General features: G+C 44.2%; 2 protein-coding genes across 2 annotated transcripts in view; both read left to right on the top strand.

Moving 5' to 3' along the window:
* LOC117315176 (basic proline-rich protein-like) overlaps window positions 1-10,302 on the top strand; it is a 64,080-nt gene extending 53,778 nt beyond the window's left edge. The window contains exons 2-3 of the mRNA XM_033869321.1: window positions 7,416-9,632; window positions 10,030-10,302. Of these exons, the coding sequence (XP_033725212.1) occupies window positions 7,416-9,632; window positions 10,030-10,302 (2,490 nt within the window). The remainder of the gene's footprint in view (window positions 1-7,415; window positions 9,633-10,029) is intronic.
* Window positions 1-22,917, top strand: part of LOC117315082 (cytochrome P450 3A12-like) — a 95,262-nt gene that overhangs the window by 23,332 nt on the left and 49,013 nt on the right. The window lies entirely within an intron of this gene.

Raw genomic sequence — 22,917 nt, 5'->3', positions numbered from 1 at the left:
TGAGTATTACATATTATTTTTAAACGTTATAAATAAGTTATTAGTGCCCGGCGAAGATGATTATTTTTAGATCCTTTAGCGTTTCATTACGTATCACAAGCCTCTCTGTATTACGAATTGTTTGACCTTCATGGTATGTTCACGTATATATGATGAATATAATTCTAAAAAATTTTTTTTACATAACAGCATATCACGACAAATAAGAAATTAACACCAAACATATATAAATATATACAATATATATACTGTATCATGAATAGACGTACGCCTATGTTCTACACGTGGGTAGATATCGTACGATCTATCAGCCAGCTCTCATGGAGAATGATGTAAGACACAACTAGAATTGAACACTTACTGTATAATATCTATGGATTTCGGGAGTATGATTATATTAACAGAAGTACATTTTCCTGTTATGTGATATGATCGATGTAGAAAAGAAGGCGTATGATAAACTTGATGAGTATGGAGATTTCTCATAGCAGATTAATGTGTATAGGAACAGTGACGTATATAGCCGTTTCCCGCTATTTGATGACGTATTTCACATCTCTCTAATTCAATGACGTGTGATAATTCCACGCGATATCATTTCCCATTGTGTTACGATAACTTACAGTCCGTGCTCGAAGGGAGGTAATCAACTTGTCAGAAAGAAATTGTGACATTTGTGTCTCGGTAATACCATAACAAGGGAGGCTACTCTCATATATCGTGTTCTCTATTGAAACTATTAATTTTGAGCTTTATAATTTTTGTCTCCTGCGTATGATTCTAAGCTTCAAACTGAAAGGAGATAAGCTAGTTTAAGGACTTAGATGGGCAATTATAAATAAATCGTAGGGGCTTTAGCCAGTCAAATGTCTTAATGGTAGAGGAAAGATTTGGTTGTCAATTATTCACATCAAAACTATATCATGTGACACTAACAGAATAGAAATCTGTTTAGATTTATCCGACAATGAGTAATTATGATGGATTGAATGATAATACATACAGGTATCTATACAATACAAACCGTTAATACTCTGTGACCTATCTCCAAAGTTTGAGCTTCTGGTAAAGTAGATTAATATTTAATCTAATTCCGATCCGAAGGAGTTATATATGTACATGATACTCTGTTGGTGTAGTTTGAAAATATGTATATATAACTTTCGGTTTAACAAGCATCATTATTAGGGCGTTAATTTCTTCGCGATATCTCATTCAGTTAGAGCGCCGGCCAGCTACATAGCCAATTCCACAATCTACAGTGGACAAATCCTATTTTCATTGGTGAATTTAAAATACAATTCACTATAATGTAGAATTGTTTTCAGCTTTTCCAAACAAAAGTCTTGTCCCCATCATAGCTGTGTAACATTTAAGAGGTCCCAAGTTTAATGGTTTGGTTTGGTTTATTTTGTTTACCGTCCTATTAACATCCAGGGTCAGTTAAGGACGTGCCAGGTTTTGGAGGTGGAGGAAAGCCGGAGTACCCGGAGAAAAACTACCGGCCTACAGTCAGTACCTGGCAACTGCCCCACATAGGTTTCGAACTCACAACCCAGAGATGGAGGGCTAGTGATAAAGTGTCGGGATACCTTAACCACTCGGCCACCTCGGTTTAATGGTCAGTGTGGTATCCATTAGTTACTATCGTGACGGAGACTGTGGCTCAAACACGACACTGGTTGTACACGAAGCGAGAGAACCCAACATTTAATCAATGTTAAAGAGTACCGCTGTCGATACAGTACAATACAGGATTGCTGGCACGTGCCTAGATTGTATATAAATGACTATGCACGTGAATAGATATCAGTTAATCAAGTACTTGTTTGTATTTTATAAAAATGATGTAATTAAATTATATTGGTTACAGTATAGATCGATCGGTCTGAAAACCGCCATAGCTTCAAAAGCAATCGCCGCTATTTCAAACCGATTAATGCAAATTCAGTATTAATTGAAGACAAATGTATAGCAGGTTTGTGTGATGGAGAGTTTGATGTGACTTATAAGGATGACAATGAAAAAAAATCAACCTATTCTGCCGAAAAAATTACCATTTTTTTCGACACCAAAATAATCCAATTTACGGCCTGTATCTTCTCTACGAAGAAGGTCAGCATAAAAAACCCTTGGATTTCGATGATGGATCACACGTGAATACATTACTGACTAACTCATTAATAATTTGATCATTTCTAGTTGTTCCAAAGTTGATTAGCTTAATCAATTGATTAGTGAAAATATCATTTCTCCTTTATTTCAAAAACCTAGAGGAGGAGATTGAAGGTGAATTTTGTAACATTTTGTCAAGTTTATTACCACCAGAAATGATTTTATCGGGATTCCAAATTTGTTGTCAAACTGCGGTTTTCCGAATAATGTTTTCACAAAGGGGCACAGAAGTATCACCCTAATACGTTTTTATACTAAACAAAAGATTCCATAACAGGGGAGACAACTCCCATGTATAGTGTTCTACACTGTCAGAACGGTAGTCAGGCAAATGTCTCTTCAATATTAAGATGATAAATTAAAGTGGGCTTTATCTTCTCGTCTCTTGGACATGTCTTATCCATATTTTAAGTTTCAGAGTGAGAAAGGGAGATAAGCTAGTTTAAGTACTTATATGGTTGATATATCTAAAAACTTCACACGTCAATTAAAAATCTTAAAACTTGAAAATCCATCGTAAAGGAATAAATACACTACAGTATAAAGAAAGGGAGATACAAAGATGCTGGTAATTATATATAAACATTAGCAGATTGATGTCGCTTATGTCATTATCAAGAGATGGATAAGTTGTAAAGGGAGATAATCCTTAAAAACAACACGCACACTATAATGTAGCATACACACTTAAGAAAACCACTGATTTCTCCTCATCACCTCAGTTTTATAAGGAGAAATATGTATTTATTCAAACTTAATGAGCACGCAAAACTTTATAGACTTCAGGTGTAGGAGGAGCCTACTACTTTTGTAGATCAATCACATACCAATCGTGTATCAATTTAATAATAAATTAACATAAACAGAAATTAAATCAAAATTTGGTTATCTAATAAATTATTATTTTTAGCTATTATTTTTCGGTTACCAAGGGAGGTTATTGATGATACTAAACTTATTCATTTTCATTACAATCTAGGATACAGCATATTGTTTACTTTCAGAAACTGAAAAAATGTACCTTCTGCACCATTGGAAGGGACAATATTCTTCATCTATTTTAAGAATGTTGAGTTATAAAAACATTCTTACTTTTATTTATAGAAATTTTGGTTAACAAGTAACACCTTTACCCAAAGACCCATTAACCTTTCTTTTTGGTGTTACAGACATAGAACATAATTATAGAATAAACTTTTTATTGCTATTGATAAGATGCAATATATATATGTGTACATTGAAAAACACAACTCCGATAATTTCTGAAAGCAACAATATCATCAACCGTTACAATGAAATAGAGGATATGTGTACATATCGTCTAAAAAAATAATATTGAAAAAATTATAGATTTTTTTTTTTCAGAAATGGAAACTACTGTAAATATTTGACATACATATGTATAATAATAGCTCGATAGAGTTTGAACGACGGGGGGGTCATAGTAAGGGAAGTAACTCGTGCAATTCGACCACCCTTAGGTCACTGCCTCTAAAAAACGACTGGTGATTTGTTTTATCTCTCAGATAAGTTCAGTTATAAATCTTCCTATGTTTCAGTCGAGACCGAGTTATGTGTATGGACGGTTGTGTATTTGGGAAAAGAGTGGGAGAGGTTGGTTAAGGTAGATTTGTTTTAAACGAAAAACAGAACATTTGTAAAGCAATTTTAATCGCAGGAATGCAGGAGGATAAAGGGAGACCACTCGTGTGATCTTAACATCCAATTCACAACACCACCAATCCCTGTTCGTCGACATAATACCCGTCGGTAGCTTACATCCATGACCCACTCTTGCGATCACCGCCTATAACGACCATTCACTATTTCGACAAATCACATTCTGCCGATCACCGCCTATAACGACCTTTCACTATTTCGACAAATCACATTCTGCCGATCACCGCCTATAACGACCATTCACTATTTCGACAAATCACATTTCTGCCGGTCACCGCCTATAACGACCATTCACTATTTCGACAGCCATTATGACGATCACTTATTGTATTGATGACCGTATATAACGACCACTGTTTATAACGGTGACACTCACCACCAACTCAAAGGTTTTATTTGCACCACCTGTCGAAACAGTCAGCTTACACAAAATATTTTGTCCCGCATTATTTTCATTAATACAATTAAATACTTTATGCATTTTTTTTTATTTCTTTGTGATAGCTAGACCTACATTCGCGTATTGTTTTCCTTCTTTCTTTCTTCACCTTTTGGTTACTAAACCTATATGTACTATTTCTTTCTTTCCTTCCTTTTTTGGTAGCTAGACCTACAGTTACTTTTTTTTATTCTTTCTTTCTTTAAACAAGTTCTTTCTTTTATCCCTTTTTGGTAGCTATAGGTCTACATTTACTCTTTGTTTGTTGATTTGTATGTTTGATTGTTTGTTTGATTTTTTTGTGTTTTTCTTTTATTCGTTCTTTCTTTCTTGGTAACTAGACATACACATACTATTTCCTTCTTTCCTTTTTTCTTTATTTCTTTACTTGTGGTAACTAGACCTACACATACTATTTCTTTATTTCTTTCCTTTTTTTTAATTTTTTTTTTCCTTTTTTGATATCTCGACCTACAAATTATAATTCTTTCTTTCTTTCTTTCTTTCTTTACTTTTGGTAACTAGACCTACACATACTACTTGTTTCTATGTTTCTTTCTTTTTGTAACTTTTTGTAGCTAGACCTACACCTACTACTTCTTTCTTGTTTCTTCCTTTTTTTCTCAAATGTTTACTTTCTGCCTTTACTTTTTGATGTCGAGACTTACAAGTTCTAATTCTTTCTTTCTTTCTTTCTTCACTTTTGGTAACTATACTTACACATACTATTTCTTTCTTTCTATCTTTCTATCTTTCTTTCTCTCTTTTTTCTTTATTCTTGGTAACTAGACCTACACATACTACTTTTTTCTTTGTTTCTTTTTTTCTCTCTCAAATATTTCTTTCTTTATTTTTTTGTATATTTACCTACAAGTTATTTTTCTTTCTTTCTTTCTTTCTTTAGGACTAGACCTATATGTCCTATCTTGTTCTTCATCTTTTTTTTTCTTTTTTTTATCAGAAGATTTGTTTCCTTCCTTCTGTGTTTCTTTATTTTTTGCTTTCTTTGTAAAACTTTCTATCTTTATCTCATTTTGGTAACAAGGCATACACGTACTATTTCTTTCTTTCTTTTGTTCTTTCTGTTTTTCTTAATTTTTTTTTTTTTTTTTTTGAAACTAAATCTTCATGTACTATTTTGCTTTAACTTTTACATCCTTTCTTGTTTTTTTTTTCTTAAAAAACTTTCTTTCTCATTTTGCCCTTATTCTGTTTTTGCTAACTTGACCTTCGTGTACTAACTCTGGGAACTAATTGATAGACCTTTTCTACACGTAGCGTTAAAATCAATTTCCCCACAAGTAACAAAGTTCTAAGGGAGGTAACTCCCAACAAAGACTGGGAAACCATCGATTGTTTTTTGGAGATTGTTTAGACTACCGTGTGACCCTGTATGTCATTATTCTATCGCCAATGATAACAAGACAAAAGACAAAATGAATACGAATATAAAGTTCCTGCATGTTAAATTTAACGTGAGAGAAAGAAAAAATCGTAGGGACCTTTTTCCTCGTAATGCACTTTTAATAAGTTTTTTTCTGATTCAAAATACACTGTAATGTTTATCAAGAAATGCCTTGAAGGCAAGAAGAGCAAAAATTAAATGATCTTGGTCTCTAAATCGTTAACTGTCGTTTTATTGTATCCAATGGGGCAGAAATTTGTCTCCTGATGGTGGAGATCAACAGCATTTTACCGGAGATTTTTACCGAAAGGAGAACGATACATTTTAATGTCACAATGATGAACAATATCTTCTAACATTCTCATACAGTTTTACAATCTTTAATCTAAAGCAGACTGTTTTTATTTGCTTGTTACAGACTCTTGTCTGCAAATAGAAGGTGAGGAACATCTATTGAGCTATCGGCATATTGACAGTTCAGTAAATATATTTATTTTTATTGCCAGAGTACATATGGATTTCCGCCAACCCCATCTCTCCTATCCTAACCATGCAGGACCGGATACGCCTTAATTAAGCGTGCTTGCTATCCATGTGACATTTTCTTAAAGTCTCGTTTTCCCCTTTTTCCCCTGCCTTGTGTATGTATCTTGTCGCCGTTGTTGACCAGATTATAAAAATGTTGAACCTGAAGGTATTTTATATGTCTATCTGATATTGTCTGGTCACAAAACAAACTCCCTTACCTCGCATTATTATTATTATTTGTTTTTAATCAAATTGTTTATTTCAGTAAATATTGCTCTATTAGACAGGTATGATTTACAAGTGTTTGATATAATTAATTTTTTTTTTCTCGACTATTTACTTTTGTCAGTCGAAATCAGTAGCACGGTTATGTTCATGGAACGGTGTCTGTTATTTTAAACAATTCTTTGTATTCGTGTCTAAAATCTAAATATGATCAAATTTTAAATTATTTATTAGTTTTTTTTTTATATATTTTTGTTATAGATTTATATGGCCGGATACATCCAATCCCTCCTGTTTAACCTTGTGTACGTGTACTTTGTGACCCCCCCCCCCCCCCCCCCCCCCCCCCTCTCCCTCATATCCCTCCGGACTCCCACTGACCGCAAATGTTAACCCTTTTATTCCATAATGAATTTAAGGCTTAAATAGATATAATTCTCCTCCTCCCCGGTCCGCCGTTTCCCCCTAATACCTCTTTCTCCTAAACTGACCGCAAACCTTGCCCCTTATATAACGTACTTAAGAGTTATATATACGTACGAACCCCCTCCCCGGTCCGCCCTACTCACCACCGGTACTGACCGCAAACCTTGCCCCTTATATGCCACATGAAAGGGTTCAATCCCCGGCTCACATTTACTAAGTAGGGGGCGTGTCACTCTGAATACACAATCCGCGTCAGATAGTCGAACCTTGACACCCAATCGCTACAGATCAATACTGATCAATACTGATCAGATCGATTATCGACCTATTGCTGTGATCATTATAAAGTACATTCTTAATATGTACATATGTGTATTTATTTTTGGTGACTGGAAAGTACGGTTTAAATAGAATTGAGATAAAAGGCGAGACCGGGGCTAGAATCGGTGACGTATATATATATTACTGTACATGGGTGGCGGCGAGCAATAGCTGTGGACTTAAGGAACATGTCAACGAAAAAAAAAAAACACGCAGGCTCCACATTCACCCCCACGCCACGGCTGCCCTCTCGCCCCTCCCACGGTCCGCCCGCGCAGTGACGCCACGGCCGCCGCGCGCAGGACGCGCCACGGCCCCCGCCCACCGCCACGCCCCGCGCGCGGACCGCCACGGCCGCTGCGCCGGCCACGCCACGCCGCCCGGCGCAACGCGCCACGGCCGCCCGCGCCGACGCCACTCCGCCCGCGCCCGGACGCGCCACGGCCGCCCGCGCGCAGGACGCGCCACGGCCGTCCGCGCGCCGACCGCCACCCTCCCGCGCGCAGGACTGCCAGGCTCGCGCAGTACGCGCCCGGCCCCCGCGCCTCCGCCACGGCCCCCGCGCAGGCACTGCCACTCCGCCCGTCCATGACGCCCACTTGCCGCCCGTCCTGCACGCCCTCCCGCCCGCGACGCCCACCTCCTCGCCTACCTACTCGCACGTCCCCACTCGCCATACCCCACCCCCTTATCATCACTTCCCCTTCTCCCCCCTCCCTTAACTCTCCCTTCCCCCTTCTCAACCCACTTCCCCCTCCTTACTTCCACTCCTCCTCGCAAACCCCACGCCGTCCGTCGCAGACGCGCCGGCCCCGCCGCTACCCCCGACGCCGAATCAGCGCCGCTAACGCCCCCGCTGCCGACCGCCCTCCCCAGGCCCCCCGACGCGCCACGGCCGCCGCGCACGCCACTGCGCCCGTCTCTCCGCGCCGACCGCCTCCCTCTTCCCCCCGCCACCCCCTCCCCTCTCCACTCCTCCGCTCCGCTCACCAATCCACTTCCCCCGCCCCTTACCTCCTTCCTGCCTCTCCTTCCATCCACCTCCCTCCTCGTACCCCACTTCCTCCCCTCCGCACCCTTCCTCCCCCCATACCAGCACTTCCGCCGCCTCGCCGCCACGCCCCTGCCATTCCACTCCCCCGCGCGCTCGCTACGCCAGGCCCCGCGCCAGACGCGCCACGGCCGCCGCGCGCAGGACCGCCACCCGCCCGCGTCGCCGTACCGCCACGGCCGCGCGCGCAGCCCCGGCCGCCCCTCGCAGACGCGCCACCCGCCCGCGCCGACCGCCACGGCCCCGCGCCTCCACCCACGTCGCCCGCCGCAGACGCGCCAGCCGCCCGCCGCCTGCCACGCCACGGCGCCCGCCTCGACCGCCACGGCCGCCCGCGCGCGGACGCCACGGCCGCCCGCGCTGCAGGACGGCCACGGCCGCCCGCGCGCGGACGCGCCACGGCCGCCGCGCGCCGGACTGCCACGGCCCCGCGCGCAGGCGCCACGCCCGCGCAGCCACGGCCGCCCGCGCGCGACGCGCCACGGCCGCCCGCGCGCCGGACGCGCCACGGCCGCCCGCGGCAGACGCCACGCCGCCGCGCGCCGTACGGCCACGCCGCCCGCGCGCAGGACCCCACGGCCGCCGCGCGCAGGACCGCCACGGCGCCGCGCGCAGGACGCGCCACGGCCGCCGCGCGCAGGACGCCACGGCCGCCCGCGCGCAGGACGCAGGGCCGCCCGCGCGCAGTGACGCCCACGGCCGCCCGCGAGCGCGGACGGCCACGGCGCCGCTGCGCGGACGCCACGGCCGCCCGCGCGCCGGCCACGCCACGGCCCCGCGCGCAGGCGCGGCCACGGCCGCCGCGCGCAGCCAGCCACGGCCGCCGCGCGCAGGCACGCGCCACGGCCGCCCGCGCGCCAGGACGCGCCACGGCCGCCCGCGCGCTAGGACGCGCCACGGCCGCCCGCGAGGCGCGACGCGCGCCCGCGCGCAGGACGCGCCACGGCGCCGCGCGCGGCCACGCCCACGCCGCCCGCGCGCCGGACGCGCCACGGCCGCCCGCGCGCCGACGCGCCACGGCCGCCCGCGCGCGGACCGCACGGCCCCCCGGGCGCGTCAGGGCGCGCGCACGGCCGCCCGCGCGCAGGGACGCGCCACGGCCGCCCGCGGCCAGGACGCGCCACGGCCGCCCGCGGAGCACGCTGCCACGGCGCCCGCAGGCAGCGCCACGCCTCCCGCCGCGGACGCCCACGGCCGCCGCGCGCCGGACGCGCCACGGCCGCCCGCGCGCCGGACGCGCCACGGCCGCCCGCGTCCGGACGCCCACGGCCGCCGCGCGCAGCACGCCACGCCGCCCGCGCGCAGGACGCGCCAAGGCCGCCCGCGCGCGGAACGCCACGGCCGCCCGCGCGCCGACGCGCCACGGCCGCCCCGCGCGCACGGCACGCCCACGGCGCCCGCGCGCGACGCGCCACGGCACGCCCGCGCGCGGACGCGCACGGCCGCCGCGCGGACGCGCCAAAAAAAAAAAAAAAAAAAAAAAACCGCGCCCCCCCCGCCCGGGCGGCCCGCCCTCCCAACCGCCCCCGGGCCCCCCCCCGCCTCGGGCCCCCCCCTGCCCCCCGGTTTTCCCCCTCTCTCCTTACTCTCCACTTCCTCCCTCTCTCCTTACTCTCCACTTCTCCTCAAGTCTGCCTTCCACTCCACCACTTCCGCCTCTCTTCATTCGCTCTCCACTATCCTCCCCTCTCTCCTTACCCCCCTCCACTTCCTCCCTCTCGTCCTTACCTCCTCCCCTTCCTGCCTCGCTCATTACGCTCCACTTCCTCCCTCTCTCAGGAACTCTCCACTGCCTCGCGCGCCACCTCGCAGGACGCTCCAGGGTGTTTCTGCCGTCCGCCCTGCTCATTACTCTCCACTGCCTCCTCCTCTCCTCCACGCCACGTCCTCCCGCTTCTCATTATCTCCACTTCCTCCCGCTCTCCTTACTCTCCACTTCCTCCCTCTCTCCTTACTCTCCACTTCCTCCCTCTCTCATTACTCGCCACCCACTTCCTTCCCTCATGCTCATTGCTCTCCACTTCCCTCCCTCTCTTCCTTACGCTCCACTAGTCCTCCCTTCCTCCCTCTCTCCTTCCTCTCCACTTTCCTCCCTCTCTCCTTCCACTCCACTTCCTCCCTCTCTCCTTCCACTCCACTTCCTCCCTCTCTCCTTACTCTCCACTTCCTCCCTCTCTCCTTATCTCCACTCCTGTCCCTCGCTCCTCACTCTCCACTTCGCCCTCTCTCTTACTCTCCACTTTCCTCCCTCTCTCATATCTCCCACCCTTTCCTCCCTCTGCTCCTTACTCTCCACTTCCTCCCTCTCTCTTCCCTTCCAGCTTCTCCCTCTCTCATTAACTCTCCCACTCCTCCCTCTCTCATTACTCTCCACTTCCTCCCTCTCTCCTTACTCTCCACTTCCTGTCTCTCTCCTTCCACTCCACTTCCTCCCTCTCTCCTTCCATTCCACTTCCTGCCTCTCTCCTTCCATTCCACTTCCTGCCTCTCTCCTTCCACTCCACTTCCTCCCTGTCTCCTTCCATTCCACTTTCCTACTCCACTTCCTCCTTCCTCCTGCCTACCCTTCTCCCTCTCTTCTCTCCTTACTCCGCCCACTTCTCCCTCGCTCCTTAACTCTTCCATTCCTCCCTCGCTCCTTACGCCTCCACTTCCGCCTCCCTCTCCATTACTCTCCCACTCCTCCTCTCTCCCCCATTACCTCCTCCACTTCCTGCTCCTCCTTAACTCTCCACTTCCTCCCTCTCTCATTACTTACTCATCCATCCTTCCCTCTCTCCTGCTCCTCCTTACTCTCCACTTCCTCCCGCTCTCATACTCTCCCACGTTATCCTCCCTCTCGCCTTCCACTCCCCTTTTTCCCTCCCTCTCTCATTACCCTCCACTTCCTTCCCTCCTCTCTCCTTCCACTCCACTTCCTCCCTCTCTCATTACTCTCCACTTCCTCCCTCTCTCCTTCCACTCCACTTCCTCCCTCTCTCCTTACTCTCCACTTCCTCCCTCTCTCATTACTCTCCACTTCCTCCCTCTCTCATTACTCTCCACTTCCTCCCTCTCTCATTACTCTCCCACTTCCTCCCTCTCTCCTTCCACTCCACTTCCTCCCTCTCTCAGTACTCTCCCTTTCCATTCCTCCCTCCTCTCATTACCCCTCACTTCCTCCCTCCATCATACTCTCCACTTCCTAGTTCCTCCCTCTCATCCTGCCACTATCCACTTCCTCCCTCTCTCATTACTCTCCACTCCACTTCCGCCCGTCTCTACCTTTCCACTTCCAACTGTGCCTTTCCTTCCTCCCTTCGTCTCATACTCTCCACTTCCTCCCCTCTCGTCCTGCCATCTCCACGTCTCTCCCTCTCTCATTACTCTCCACTTCCTCCCTCTCTCATTACTCTCCACTTCCTCCCTCTCTCCTTCCACTCCACTTCCTCCCTCTCTCATTACTCTCCACTTCCTCCCTCTCTCCTTACACTCCACTTCCTCCCTCTCTCCTTACTCTCCCCTCTCCTTCCCTCTCCCTTACACTCTCGAATTCCTCCCTCTCTCATTACTCTCCACTTCCTGTCTCTCTCCTTCCACTCCACTTCCTCCCTCTCTCATTACTCTCCACTTCCTCCCTCTCTCCTTACTCTCCACTTCCTCCCTCTCTCATTACTCTCCACTTCCTCCCTCTCTCATTACTCTCCACTTCCTCCCTCTCTCCTTACTCTCCACTTCCTCCCTCTCTCCTTCCACTCCACTTCCTCCCTCTCTCATTACTCTCCACTTCCTCCCTCTCTCCTTACTCTCCACTTCCTCCCTCTCTCATTACTCTCCACTTCCTCCCTCTCTCATTACTCTCCCCTTCCTCCCTCTCTCATTACTCCCCACTTCCTGTCTCTCTCCTTCCACTCCACTTCCTCCCTCTCTCCTTCCACTCCACTTCCTGTCTCTCTCCTTCCACTCCACTTCTTCCCTCTCTCCTTACTAACTCGCTCTCCACTTCCTCCCTCTCTCCTTCCACTCCACTTCCTCCCTCTCTCCTTACTCTCCACTTCCTGTCTCTCTCCTTCAACTCCACTTTCTCCTTTTCTCCTTCCACTCCACTTTCTCCCTCCCTCTGCTACACTTCATTCCTTCCTTTCTTTTTCCCTTCCACTTTCTCCCTCTTCTCTCTTCTTCCTTTCCTTCCTCACTCTCTCCTCTCCACTTCCTTCCTCTCTTCTTCCACTCCAGTTTATCCCTTTCCCTCCACTCCACTTTCTCTATCTCTCCCCACGATCCACTTCCTCCCTACACTCTTACGATGACGCAAGGACCAACCTTTCAATTCTTCCTCATCCATCTACCGCATTTCTCGCCCCTTTTAGCCACCCCTCCTAGCCCCAACTTGTCTATTTCCACTTATCTACCCTTCTTCTATCCTCTCCTCAATTTCTTTTACCCCGTCTACCCCCAATCGCTCCTCTCTCTTGACCAATATAGCTACTTTAACTGTCACTCTTTCTAAATCCTTCATATCCATTGAGCTCTCCTACCCTTATTCCAACTTCTGATCGCGACTACTTAACCACAAGAACTATAGTTTGTACGACTCGTTTCATTTGCAGTGTATACATAATTGAAGTACTAATTAACGATATGAGTAATCAAATAATTTAATCCCTCTTATTTTATGTGTATCGAGTCATTACAAATGTGGGTAAGAATGTTCAACCGGCCACAAAGTAAACCTACCCCACACCTCTGCCACCGCCAGAAATAGTACAGTTAAGGATATTACACACATAGAATATCTTGTAAGGTCTTCAGTGAAACACTGGACTCCCCGACAGACTGTGTGGGGCGCCCTCCAGCGGCGACTTATGTCGGTAGAGGTACGAGAATTTCTAACAATCTCTCAGATCACCCTAATTACATTGAGTGATTAATTAACGTTAATTAGACACGGACAATGCGTAAGGTATGTTAATCTCTCTCTAGTTGGGGCTGTCATCGGTCAGGTCTTTGTCATCGACGTTCTCGTCAGATATTTGCCCTACAATTGTCGTCGCGGCGAAGACCTCCTCTCTGTCTTGTTAGATTTAAAATCCTCTCACGGTTCTCAAAATACAATAATTACTAGTGTCCACCACTAATTTTTCTACTTTGGATTCTACCCTCGAAATAACCCCGTTCCTTGTCTCCTCTCTAAGGCACCCTAAACTATACCTACGCCTATCTCAGTCTACGATCGTCTACATAACCCTTAATTAAGAATTTTAGCAAAATAATAATAATAAAATCCATTTCGACCCTCCCTTCCCTTTAATTCCCGGCTCCCCCACCCCTACTCATCCTCCGACCCCACCCGAGCTATCCCTTGCCTTTGTTTCCATTACTATTCAGGCCCCTACTGTATGTACTGTAAGATTTCTTGCCTATTTGCAACCAAGCCATCATTTGACCTTGGTTATTGGATGCGATAAAGCTCCTCCCAAACACAAACATTACACAAACAAATAAACAAAAATATAAGCAAACAAACAAACAATGATTCAACACAATCTTGATCTTGATTCCTACCTGTAATCCGACCTTGACATTTACCTCAAATTCTTGTAAACCACATCTCACCATTTTTTCAGCCTGGACCTTGACCTCATTCTCGGCCGTTTACCTTTACTATACACAGCCCAGTTCCAATCCTCGCCCTCGGGGCCCTCCCAACCAATTCCAAATTTCACTTAAGTTTGTCCAGATTGTTTCCGACAATAAAGAGTTTACGTCAACGATAAATTGTGTAACAAGGTGACCCGTCAGCATTGTTTCCCTTTCCATAACTTCACTTCCGGTAAAATGAATTTCAATGTTTACCTTCAATCGTAACATCTCGACCAATTCCGTCCAGAGTTCGATTCCGAGAATTGACGGAGATGGTCGAGATATTGCGATTATCTTTGTATTCTTAAGATACATCCCAAGACGACTCGTCGCTACCGTTTCCATTTTCGCACTTACTTCCTGTTCAATAGATTTCAATGTTTCAATCGCAACAGCTCGGCAAATTCCGTGTTTGATTCCGGGCATTGCCGGAATTTGTCGACATGAGGCGATTGTCTTCTCCCTCTTTGTTGCTGTATTTTATAATCATTATGTTACATTTCTTTAAAATATTTTCATTTCTTCTACAACTTATAATTCTCAAAGGTTAAAATGATGATGTCGCAAAAAATATTTCTTTTGATGATAAAATGTCGATAAGTGAACGGGCGTAAGCATTTTAATCTCTTCACGTTTCAGTCATAAATAGAAAAAAAGGAAATAAAAAAAACCGCCGAGATGGCTATGTGATAAACAGTTAAGTTACTAAAATCCTGTTTACTTCTTATAAGGAATCGTAAAAGTTGTACTTTTAGATTAATTCATCGAGCAAATCGTGAGTTAAAAGAAAAACGCATGCTAATTTTCGGATTGAAACGTAATCTCGTGACAATTCTCGTTTGACCTCGTGCCTTTACGTGTTCATCTCTATAGGTCATTTGCCAAATAGGAATTCAACCAATTGTACAGTTGTTTAGTTTTAATTAAGTATATAATACTATACGTTAGCTCGAGATAGTCAAAACCGGTGAGCGTGAAAATATGCTGCTGCGCATGTGTACTTTTAGGGCCGTTGGTCTACATTGTATATTTACGAGCAACTTAAGGTACATATTTTATGTAGGTAAAAGTACATCTCATATATGTTATTATTTTGAAATGGGAGAAACGTATATTCATCCTATATATCTCGCGATCTGACTTAAACGCTTTATCATATATATTAACAATGTTTCATGCCCTTTCTCATACGCATCTATATATTTTGCACTTTTAAGATGAGAGAAAAAACTAGGAGCTTTTCTAGTCATAAAACATTCGTTTAATTGGGGGTAAGTTTTATAGTGACATATTTTTGTAGAAATTATCTCACAGAGTCTATAGAAGACCTGTTGATTTATTACCGAGAGTTCACCCTCAGTATGCCGGGTAGGTAATTCCCCTGTGATTTACACCGACGCGGTTATGGTCCTGTTTACGGAGCGCAGGGCGTGTCTTAAAGTACAAATATTGGTTAAAGTGTGTCCTCAGATAGGTTTATATACAGAAGGGGTCGGTGTACTAATTCAGGGTGCTATTCAGGGTGGATAAACTTCGACCACCATACCTAAAGAACGCTTCAGCACGTAGGCCCAACATTTAGTATTCAGTTGATATAAATAGGTATTTAAAGAATAATAAAATTCTCGACCAAACAAACAAACAATCTCATGATAGCCTTGATAGTTTGATTCTACATATATGTATTTGGATGACAGGCTGGCGACCGATGGGTCGCGAGTTCGAGTCCCGGCGCGGCACTGTTTATCATTTACTCTGTTGTGTTCCACTCGACTCAGCTGTAAATGAGTATGTAGAGAGACAGAGTTGGTAATATCGTGTGTAAGTTGTTAGCGCTGTATGGCAGCTCCGGCTTAAGTGCCGAATGGCAGCTCCGGCTGTGTACTCTCCAGGATATACATATATCACATTACGAAGCATGTATTTAATTACTTTACGGTAAAGTAAAATTTTATCAGCGACATTATATCACATTTAAAATCAAAGCAAATCAGGTTTACTGATAGTATTTAAATAAAGATCGGTTCCGCACGTGGCGCAGTGGTTCGCGTACTCGATATGTTGCACGCATGGCGCAGCGGTAAGTACTCGATAGTTTTTTTGTTTTTTTTTACATGAGTGTTGTAAAATATGTATATTTATATATGCAGTCTATGTATATATCAAACATAGTTTGTAGCTGTGCTAGGTTTATCGCCCAGTGAAAAATCAGTTTCGTTTTGAGTCTCCTTGAAGTAGCTGGTGGCTAGCTCAGCATACATGAATCCCCGGTGAACTATACATACGTTAAACAGATACCGAATTTCCCTGCCTACTGAATATCTTATCGAATCATAGGTTAGTCAGAACTGTTTTTACTGTTACAGTAAATGTTACAAAAACTAAGCACTCTACGAGTAATCACTTGGGCTTGACGTAACTCAAATCTTCAAGTATTGTTTGTATTAAATGCAACATCCAATTTTTGCATTTATTTTACAATTACCTTAAAACTGATAATCAAAGATATTTTCAGAAATCAAATTCATTATCGTAGAAAGAAATTAAAATGACAGTAATATCTGTATCCCTTAAATGGTCATATACATATAGCCAATCATAACGTGTACGTTTTCAATAGGATTAAGCTGTCATCGCTACAGTTAGATTTATATATAAAAACATGTACAATGTACTGTTAGTAGTACAGTATTCAAAAGTACATTTCTTATAATTCTCAATCTCCTGGTACCTACTCCGACAATAAATACGTCTACCTATTTTTATGAAGTACTTAAAAAGTTTTAAAATGTTAAAAGTACAAATTTAATGTTTAATCTGGGAGGTGACAGCGGTTAGATAAATCTAGAAGACTTACACGAACTCGACATGGAGAAAGCATTACAGACAACAGTGGAAAATAAAAACACTTCCACGTTTCATCATTACTGAGTCATATATTGGTATTTGAATTAACAGATGTTGTGATATTGTGATATTACTTAAGGGAACATGTTTGAATTAACAACTGTTTACACGTGATTTATAGAAATACATTACACAATGAAAGAGGATGAAAGTTGTTTTTTTCTGTTTGCACCCCGCCAGAATAAACAAAAATGAAACAATTAAAAATCAAACAAACAATATGACAGTTAAAGTAATGAGGCGACTTATGTGAAACACCATGCAGAATTACTTCTTCTTTTTAGACTGTGTATATTTGTAGATGTCTTCTACCGAGGGTATTGAGTAGAGTAAAATCAAGTTGCATCCGTTTCCATATCAGAGGTTTCTTTCCTGTTTCTCTTTTCTTTTCTTCTATTGTGTCTTCCGTCTTCCTATGATCTTGACAGATTCAAAGATGAAAATTCCGATGTAAATGAAGAGTAATAAATGCACGAACGAACAAACGAACAAACGAACGAAAGAACGAACGAACGAAAGAAAGAACGAACGAATGATCAAACGAAACGAATGAACGAACAAACAGAGGAACGAACGAACGAACGAACGAAAGAACGAATGAATGATCAAACGAAACGAACGAACAAACAGAGGAACGAACAAACAGAGGAACGAACGAACGAACGAACGAAAGAACGAATGAATGATTAAACGAAACGAACGAACGAACGAACGAACAAACAGAGGAACGAACGAAGGAGCGAGCGAACGAACGAACGAACGAAAGAACGAACGAACGAACGAACGAACGAACGAACGAACGAACGAACGAACGAACGAACGAACGAACGAACGAACGAACGAACGAACGAACGAACGAACGAACGAACGAACGAACGAACGAACGAACGACTCACGCCATATCGAAAAGAAAACAAGCTGCAGACATACCTTTATTCCACAAGAAATAAAAATTTATTAACGTACAGTGTATCTACCTTTTCTATCGATGTTTAAATCGTGACGAAATCTTTCCCAATGCATGACGTATGTTGGGTTAGGTTAACACTTAACTGGACACCTTGACCTTGACTAGGCGAGGATATTAATGACCATCGGTCATGTTGACGTCACGATGGTCAAATATATTCGCAGGTTCATAATCTCTGTTGTCTTTGATTTATAACGCTTCATGTGACCATACTGTTGATACACCCATTGTACGGTTTACTGGGGCGAGGCAGTGCCCGTTAAAAATATGAAAGAGGCCATCTCGGCATGGATTAATGTTCCAATTTAAACCAACGAAAAATGACATCTCGGCATGAGTTATCATTCTGATAGACCATAACATTACTGAGGATCAAATAACGTTGTCTCGAACTCTGATAACCCGAAAACCTGCTTAAGTCGAAGTTAAAATGCAGTAAAATTCTATTATGTTTTCTCGAATACTCAGTATATCTCGAAGTATTTTTATGACCCGTTTGACATCGAGATACAGAGATTTGTCTGTATGTTCAGTATTAACTAGGCCGGGACCGTGTTCCTTAACATAATGTATGTTTTCGCAGTATTTTTACCTTTGTTCTGGAAAATGACATTGATTAAAAGTACATTTTATTTTCGTATGTTTTACGAAATTAAACAAACATGCATTAAAATCATATCTATTTTGTCTCGTAAAATGTTTTTTTTTTAATTTGATACCTTCATAAAAACGTGACGTAAATCAGGAGTACAATTTATATAAAAATAAGTTGCTACCAATTGCATATTGTTAGGAATGTCTAAACATTTAGGCTTCAATATGCACGCATGCGCATCTCTCGCAAAATGTATTCATGATAAACGCTACAGTTAGTTTATTTGAACATAAAATGCATGTTTAACATAGTTTATTGTCACAAAAGCTTTTAACCAATCAATCTTTTTGTTACGTTAATAACTCGGTAGAATTTTATATATACATAATTCTTGCCATGTTGGCAAGATTCTTACACAGAGCATGACCGGAGCGTCGAAGATGTCTCCCGTGGATCTACGGCTTTCCTTACCTGTTTAAAATCAATACATTTGTTTACCCATTTGACAAAGTAAAAGGTATCATTTGTCAGAATTTCTTTTCTTTGTATTACGCTTCAAAGGAATATCTATAAGCTACCTAGATATCAAAATAGGTAACGGTATGAAGTAAATGTGTGAGCGCCCGGCGTCCCTTTTCAGGATGTGCCATAATGGTTCGATCTTTTAACAGCTAAAAGATTTAAAAGCTTAAATAAACTATCAGACTTTGGATACCGAGACCTGCGATAACCTCACCCGGTTTTTTTTTCTCTCTCTCTCACTCTAAAAAGTGGGTTATTATCTTAAGCACTTGTATATTAGGGTCAGAAAAATGCTTTGTAAAACGGATGTTAGTTGGAAACCGGGGAACGCCGACTCGTCAAATATTAGAAGTCCAAACAGGCTTTGGTAAAGTGGGCCAGTAGGCTTTGTACTCTAGGAATGCCACGCGACAGAGAGATAGATAGATCGTTTTAGACATTCTCGGATCTCCTCAAGTCGTCGTTGACATTTTCTGAGCGTATTAAATGTCCACTGAAATGTCAGCGTCGCTATCTGTATTTCTCCTTATTTATGACATCAACAAGAGTCATTTCGTTTTTATACCCATTCGTTTTTTCCTGTGTATCTAATCCAGAGACGGCTATCAGCACCCCCCTTCCCTCCCAAGTTACGGCTATCAGCCCCCCCCCCCCCCTTCCCTCCCAAGTTACGGCTATCAGCCCGCCCCCCCCCACCCCCTTCCCTCCCAAGTTACGGCTATCAGCCCCCCCTCCCTCCCAAGTTACGGCTATCATCAGCCCCCCCCCCCCTTCCCTTCCAAGTTACGGCTATCAGCCCCCCCTTCCCTCCCAAGTTACGGCTATCAGCCCCCCCCCCCTTCCCTCCCAAGTTACGGCTATCAGCCCCCCCTTCCCTCCCAAGTTACGGCTATCAGCCCCCCCCCCCTTCCCTCCCAAGTTACGGCTATCAGCCCCCCCCCCCCTTCCCTCCCAAGTTACGGCTATCAGCCCCCCCTTCCCTTCCAAGTTACGGCTATCAGCCCCCCCCTTCCCTCCCAAGTTACGACTATCAGCCCCCCTCCTCACAAGTTAGGGCTATCAGCCCCCCCCCCTTCCCTCCCAAGTTACAGCTATCAGCCCCCCTCCTCTCCCAAGTTACGGCTATCAGCCCCCCCCCCCCCACCTCTCCAAAGTTACGGCTATCAGCCCCCCCCCCCCCCCCCCCCCCCTCCCCAAGTTACGGCTTGAAATACACGGTTAAGGGGACGAAATACACGGTTAAGGGGACGCCTCTGATAAGATATCGGCTCTGATAAGTGGTCACCTCTGTTAAGAGACCGACTTTTAAAAGTCCCTACAATAAAGACATTCATTTGGTAAGAGAACCCCTCTTTATGATACTTTCCGTATTAAAACACCATCAATTTTGAGATTCCGTATGAAAAAGACATGAATGACATTGAAAACTCTGTTTCAGGTTTTACCTGTTTAGTGCACCTTTATTAAGACATCTCATTAAAATACTCTTACAAATGTACATCGTCAGATCTGAATATACAGGTTGGTGAGTACGTAAAACACAACATATACCGAGTCTTTATACCGTTACAATTGGCATTTGCAGCGACGACGACAACGACGACGACGACGACGAAAATGATGATGATAATGATGATGATGATGATGAGGAGGAGGAGGAGGAGGAGGAGGAGGAGGATTGGTAATAGACTAACCATCAAACCGAAAAATCATCATCATCATCATCATCGTCGTCGTCGTCGTCGTCGTCGTCCCTAAAAAGGGATAGATACCGGGCTACATACACATTATACTTATAAACGAAGAAATACACACCATTGTACAGAGAGATATGTGATGGGTACCTACATTGTACGATATCCAGGTGTATAATCACCTTAATGAGAAATTCAACACCTGTAGTTTAAGAGTACACTTACACCAGTGATAAATGCCGGTGTTGGTATCATGGCCTTGTTATACACCGCACGACAGCAATAATAATTTTAATCAAGAGTGTATTCTTAATATCTAGATTATGACATGCATGATATATAGATTTTCTGGTAAAAGTGCATGCGTCATGGCCAAATGTGTTAAATGACATAGTTTGTGCGGCTGTTCCATACATTGGATAAAATTTATGTTATCCTGGAAAGTACACATCCTATTTACTACCGGACCGGTCAGCCCGTCATATGTACTTTTACCTGTCTGACTCCGCCCACAACGAAACTGTGACGTCACAACAGAACGTATACGGCTTCCGATAATGATATCTGTTAAGGGTCGCCCAAGATAAATTATTCCATCAGCTAAATTTTAAAAAATAAAAAAAATAAAAATTCAAATAATTCGGATGTTTCAAAGCACAATTTGAAGGATTAATCATCATTCCTTTCCAAAACGGGACCCCGGTCTCCCGTCCCCCGGGGACACGAGTCGATGTTATATACGAGTATTACTCTGACATGTCTCTATAATAAGATACAATAAGTCACACCAGAAGCCATTGGGGATTTATATATATATTTATATAACCATATATATGTATAGGTGTACCGTTTACTCTGTCAAATGTTCGTGCGTGTATAACACGGTCACCTGTGGTAAAAGTGCCCTCGACCCTGGCCGATGGTAAGCCGGCCCAGAATTTACTGCAATGTCATTTATGTACACAGCATGTGTATTGGGACGTTTTCTGGTCGGTGGGGAAAAAAACCACTCCCCCATAGTATATACCCAACAAAGCTAACAATAGGGTTGTCTCGATTAGATATATACATAGACTACCCGATCGAACCACGGACTGGCGCCAGAATTATCGACAGCGCACCCTGGTGGTCGTACTCGTCCAGGAATACGATTAAAACGAAGACCGTTTATTAAAACATGCACGTGCTTTCTCGCAGATGTTTATTTTTGCGTTAAATACATAGACAATCTGTCAGGAATTAAAATTACCCTTGAATTTTTTTTTTTTTTTTAATTTTTAAGAACTATTGCTGCCATCATTGAAATAATATTCCTTCCACCGCAAAATGAAGAGCTCCGCAAATGCAAGAGACATTATTCGCGGGATAAAGTGCACGCCAATTACAGTATGTACATGCTACGCACTGGCATTTATTTCAGGCTTCCAGGGCTCGGAGTCTATCAAGCCCAGATTCATAGTATACCTAAACTTGAAGAAATTCCGTAACTTAAAAGTTCCCATAGGAAAGCATTACAGTGGAAAGTTCTTTAACCGAGGTCTATCGCCTTAAATCTAATAATGCTTTCCGAAGGGAAATTTTAGGAACTTCCGTAGCTAGGAAACGTTGATGAAACCGAGACCAGATGCGTAATATTAACAGATGAGTTATCATCCACCGTATCCAGACTATGATATTTCAGTATGATAATACTATAAAAACAGGCGTCACGGTGGCCCAGTCTTCGAAGAAGACACCGACCTCATACAACTTTGGATATTTTTCTTTATCGTATTTTTTTGATTATTTTTTTGTACTCAAGTTTTAATTTGCGGTCAATTTAGGTTGATACACCGTTATTTCATGACTTTCGCCATAATTTAGGTGCAGATTAAAGTTTTCAATTAATTAATAATATTGTACAGTTTTGCTGGTACGTACAGAACAGTAAGCTTCCAAAACTTGGGCCTGATATAAGGTAACCTTTTTTGATAGGGTCATTATGAGTTAGGGTCTCCTTGTAGTAGTTGGTGTCTACCACATTGATCAACCTAACGGAGGCCCGTCGCATGCCATCCAGAGTAATAAGGGTCAAGTGTCTTGCTAAAGGATATTACATGTACCACGACAGTACAGACCGGCCTGTTTCTCAGCTCCCCGAAAATACAAACCGACACGGGTACGGAGCGTCAAACTACGAACCTCTGATTCTTACCTGAGGTAACGTGGCCTGGCGATCTAACTAACTGACTGTCGAACAAAGGAAACATGTGAGGTCCTTTTAACGACATGCACATCCATATTCTCAAGCAAGCGTTCTATTAACCTTGATTTGTTCCGCTATGAACAGTCGCATCCGTCATTCAATTGACTTTGAA

This window comes from Pecten maximus, chromosome 17 (assembly GCF_902652985.1).
Source record: "Pecten maximus chromosome 17, xPecMax1.1, whole genome shotgun sequence".
Lineage (NCBI taxonomy): Eukaryota > Metazoa > Mollusca > Bivalvia > Pectinida > Pectinidae > Pecten > Pecten maximus.
The sequence above is the reverse complement of the archived record's forward strand: the minus strand, read 5'-3'. Positions and strand labels throughout refer to the sequence as shown.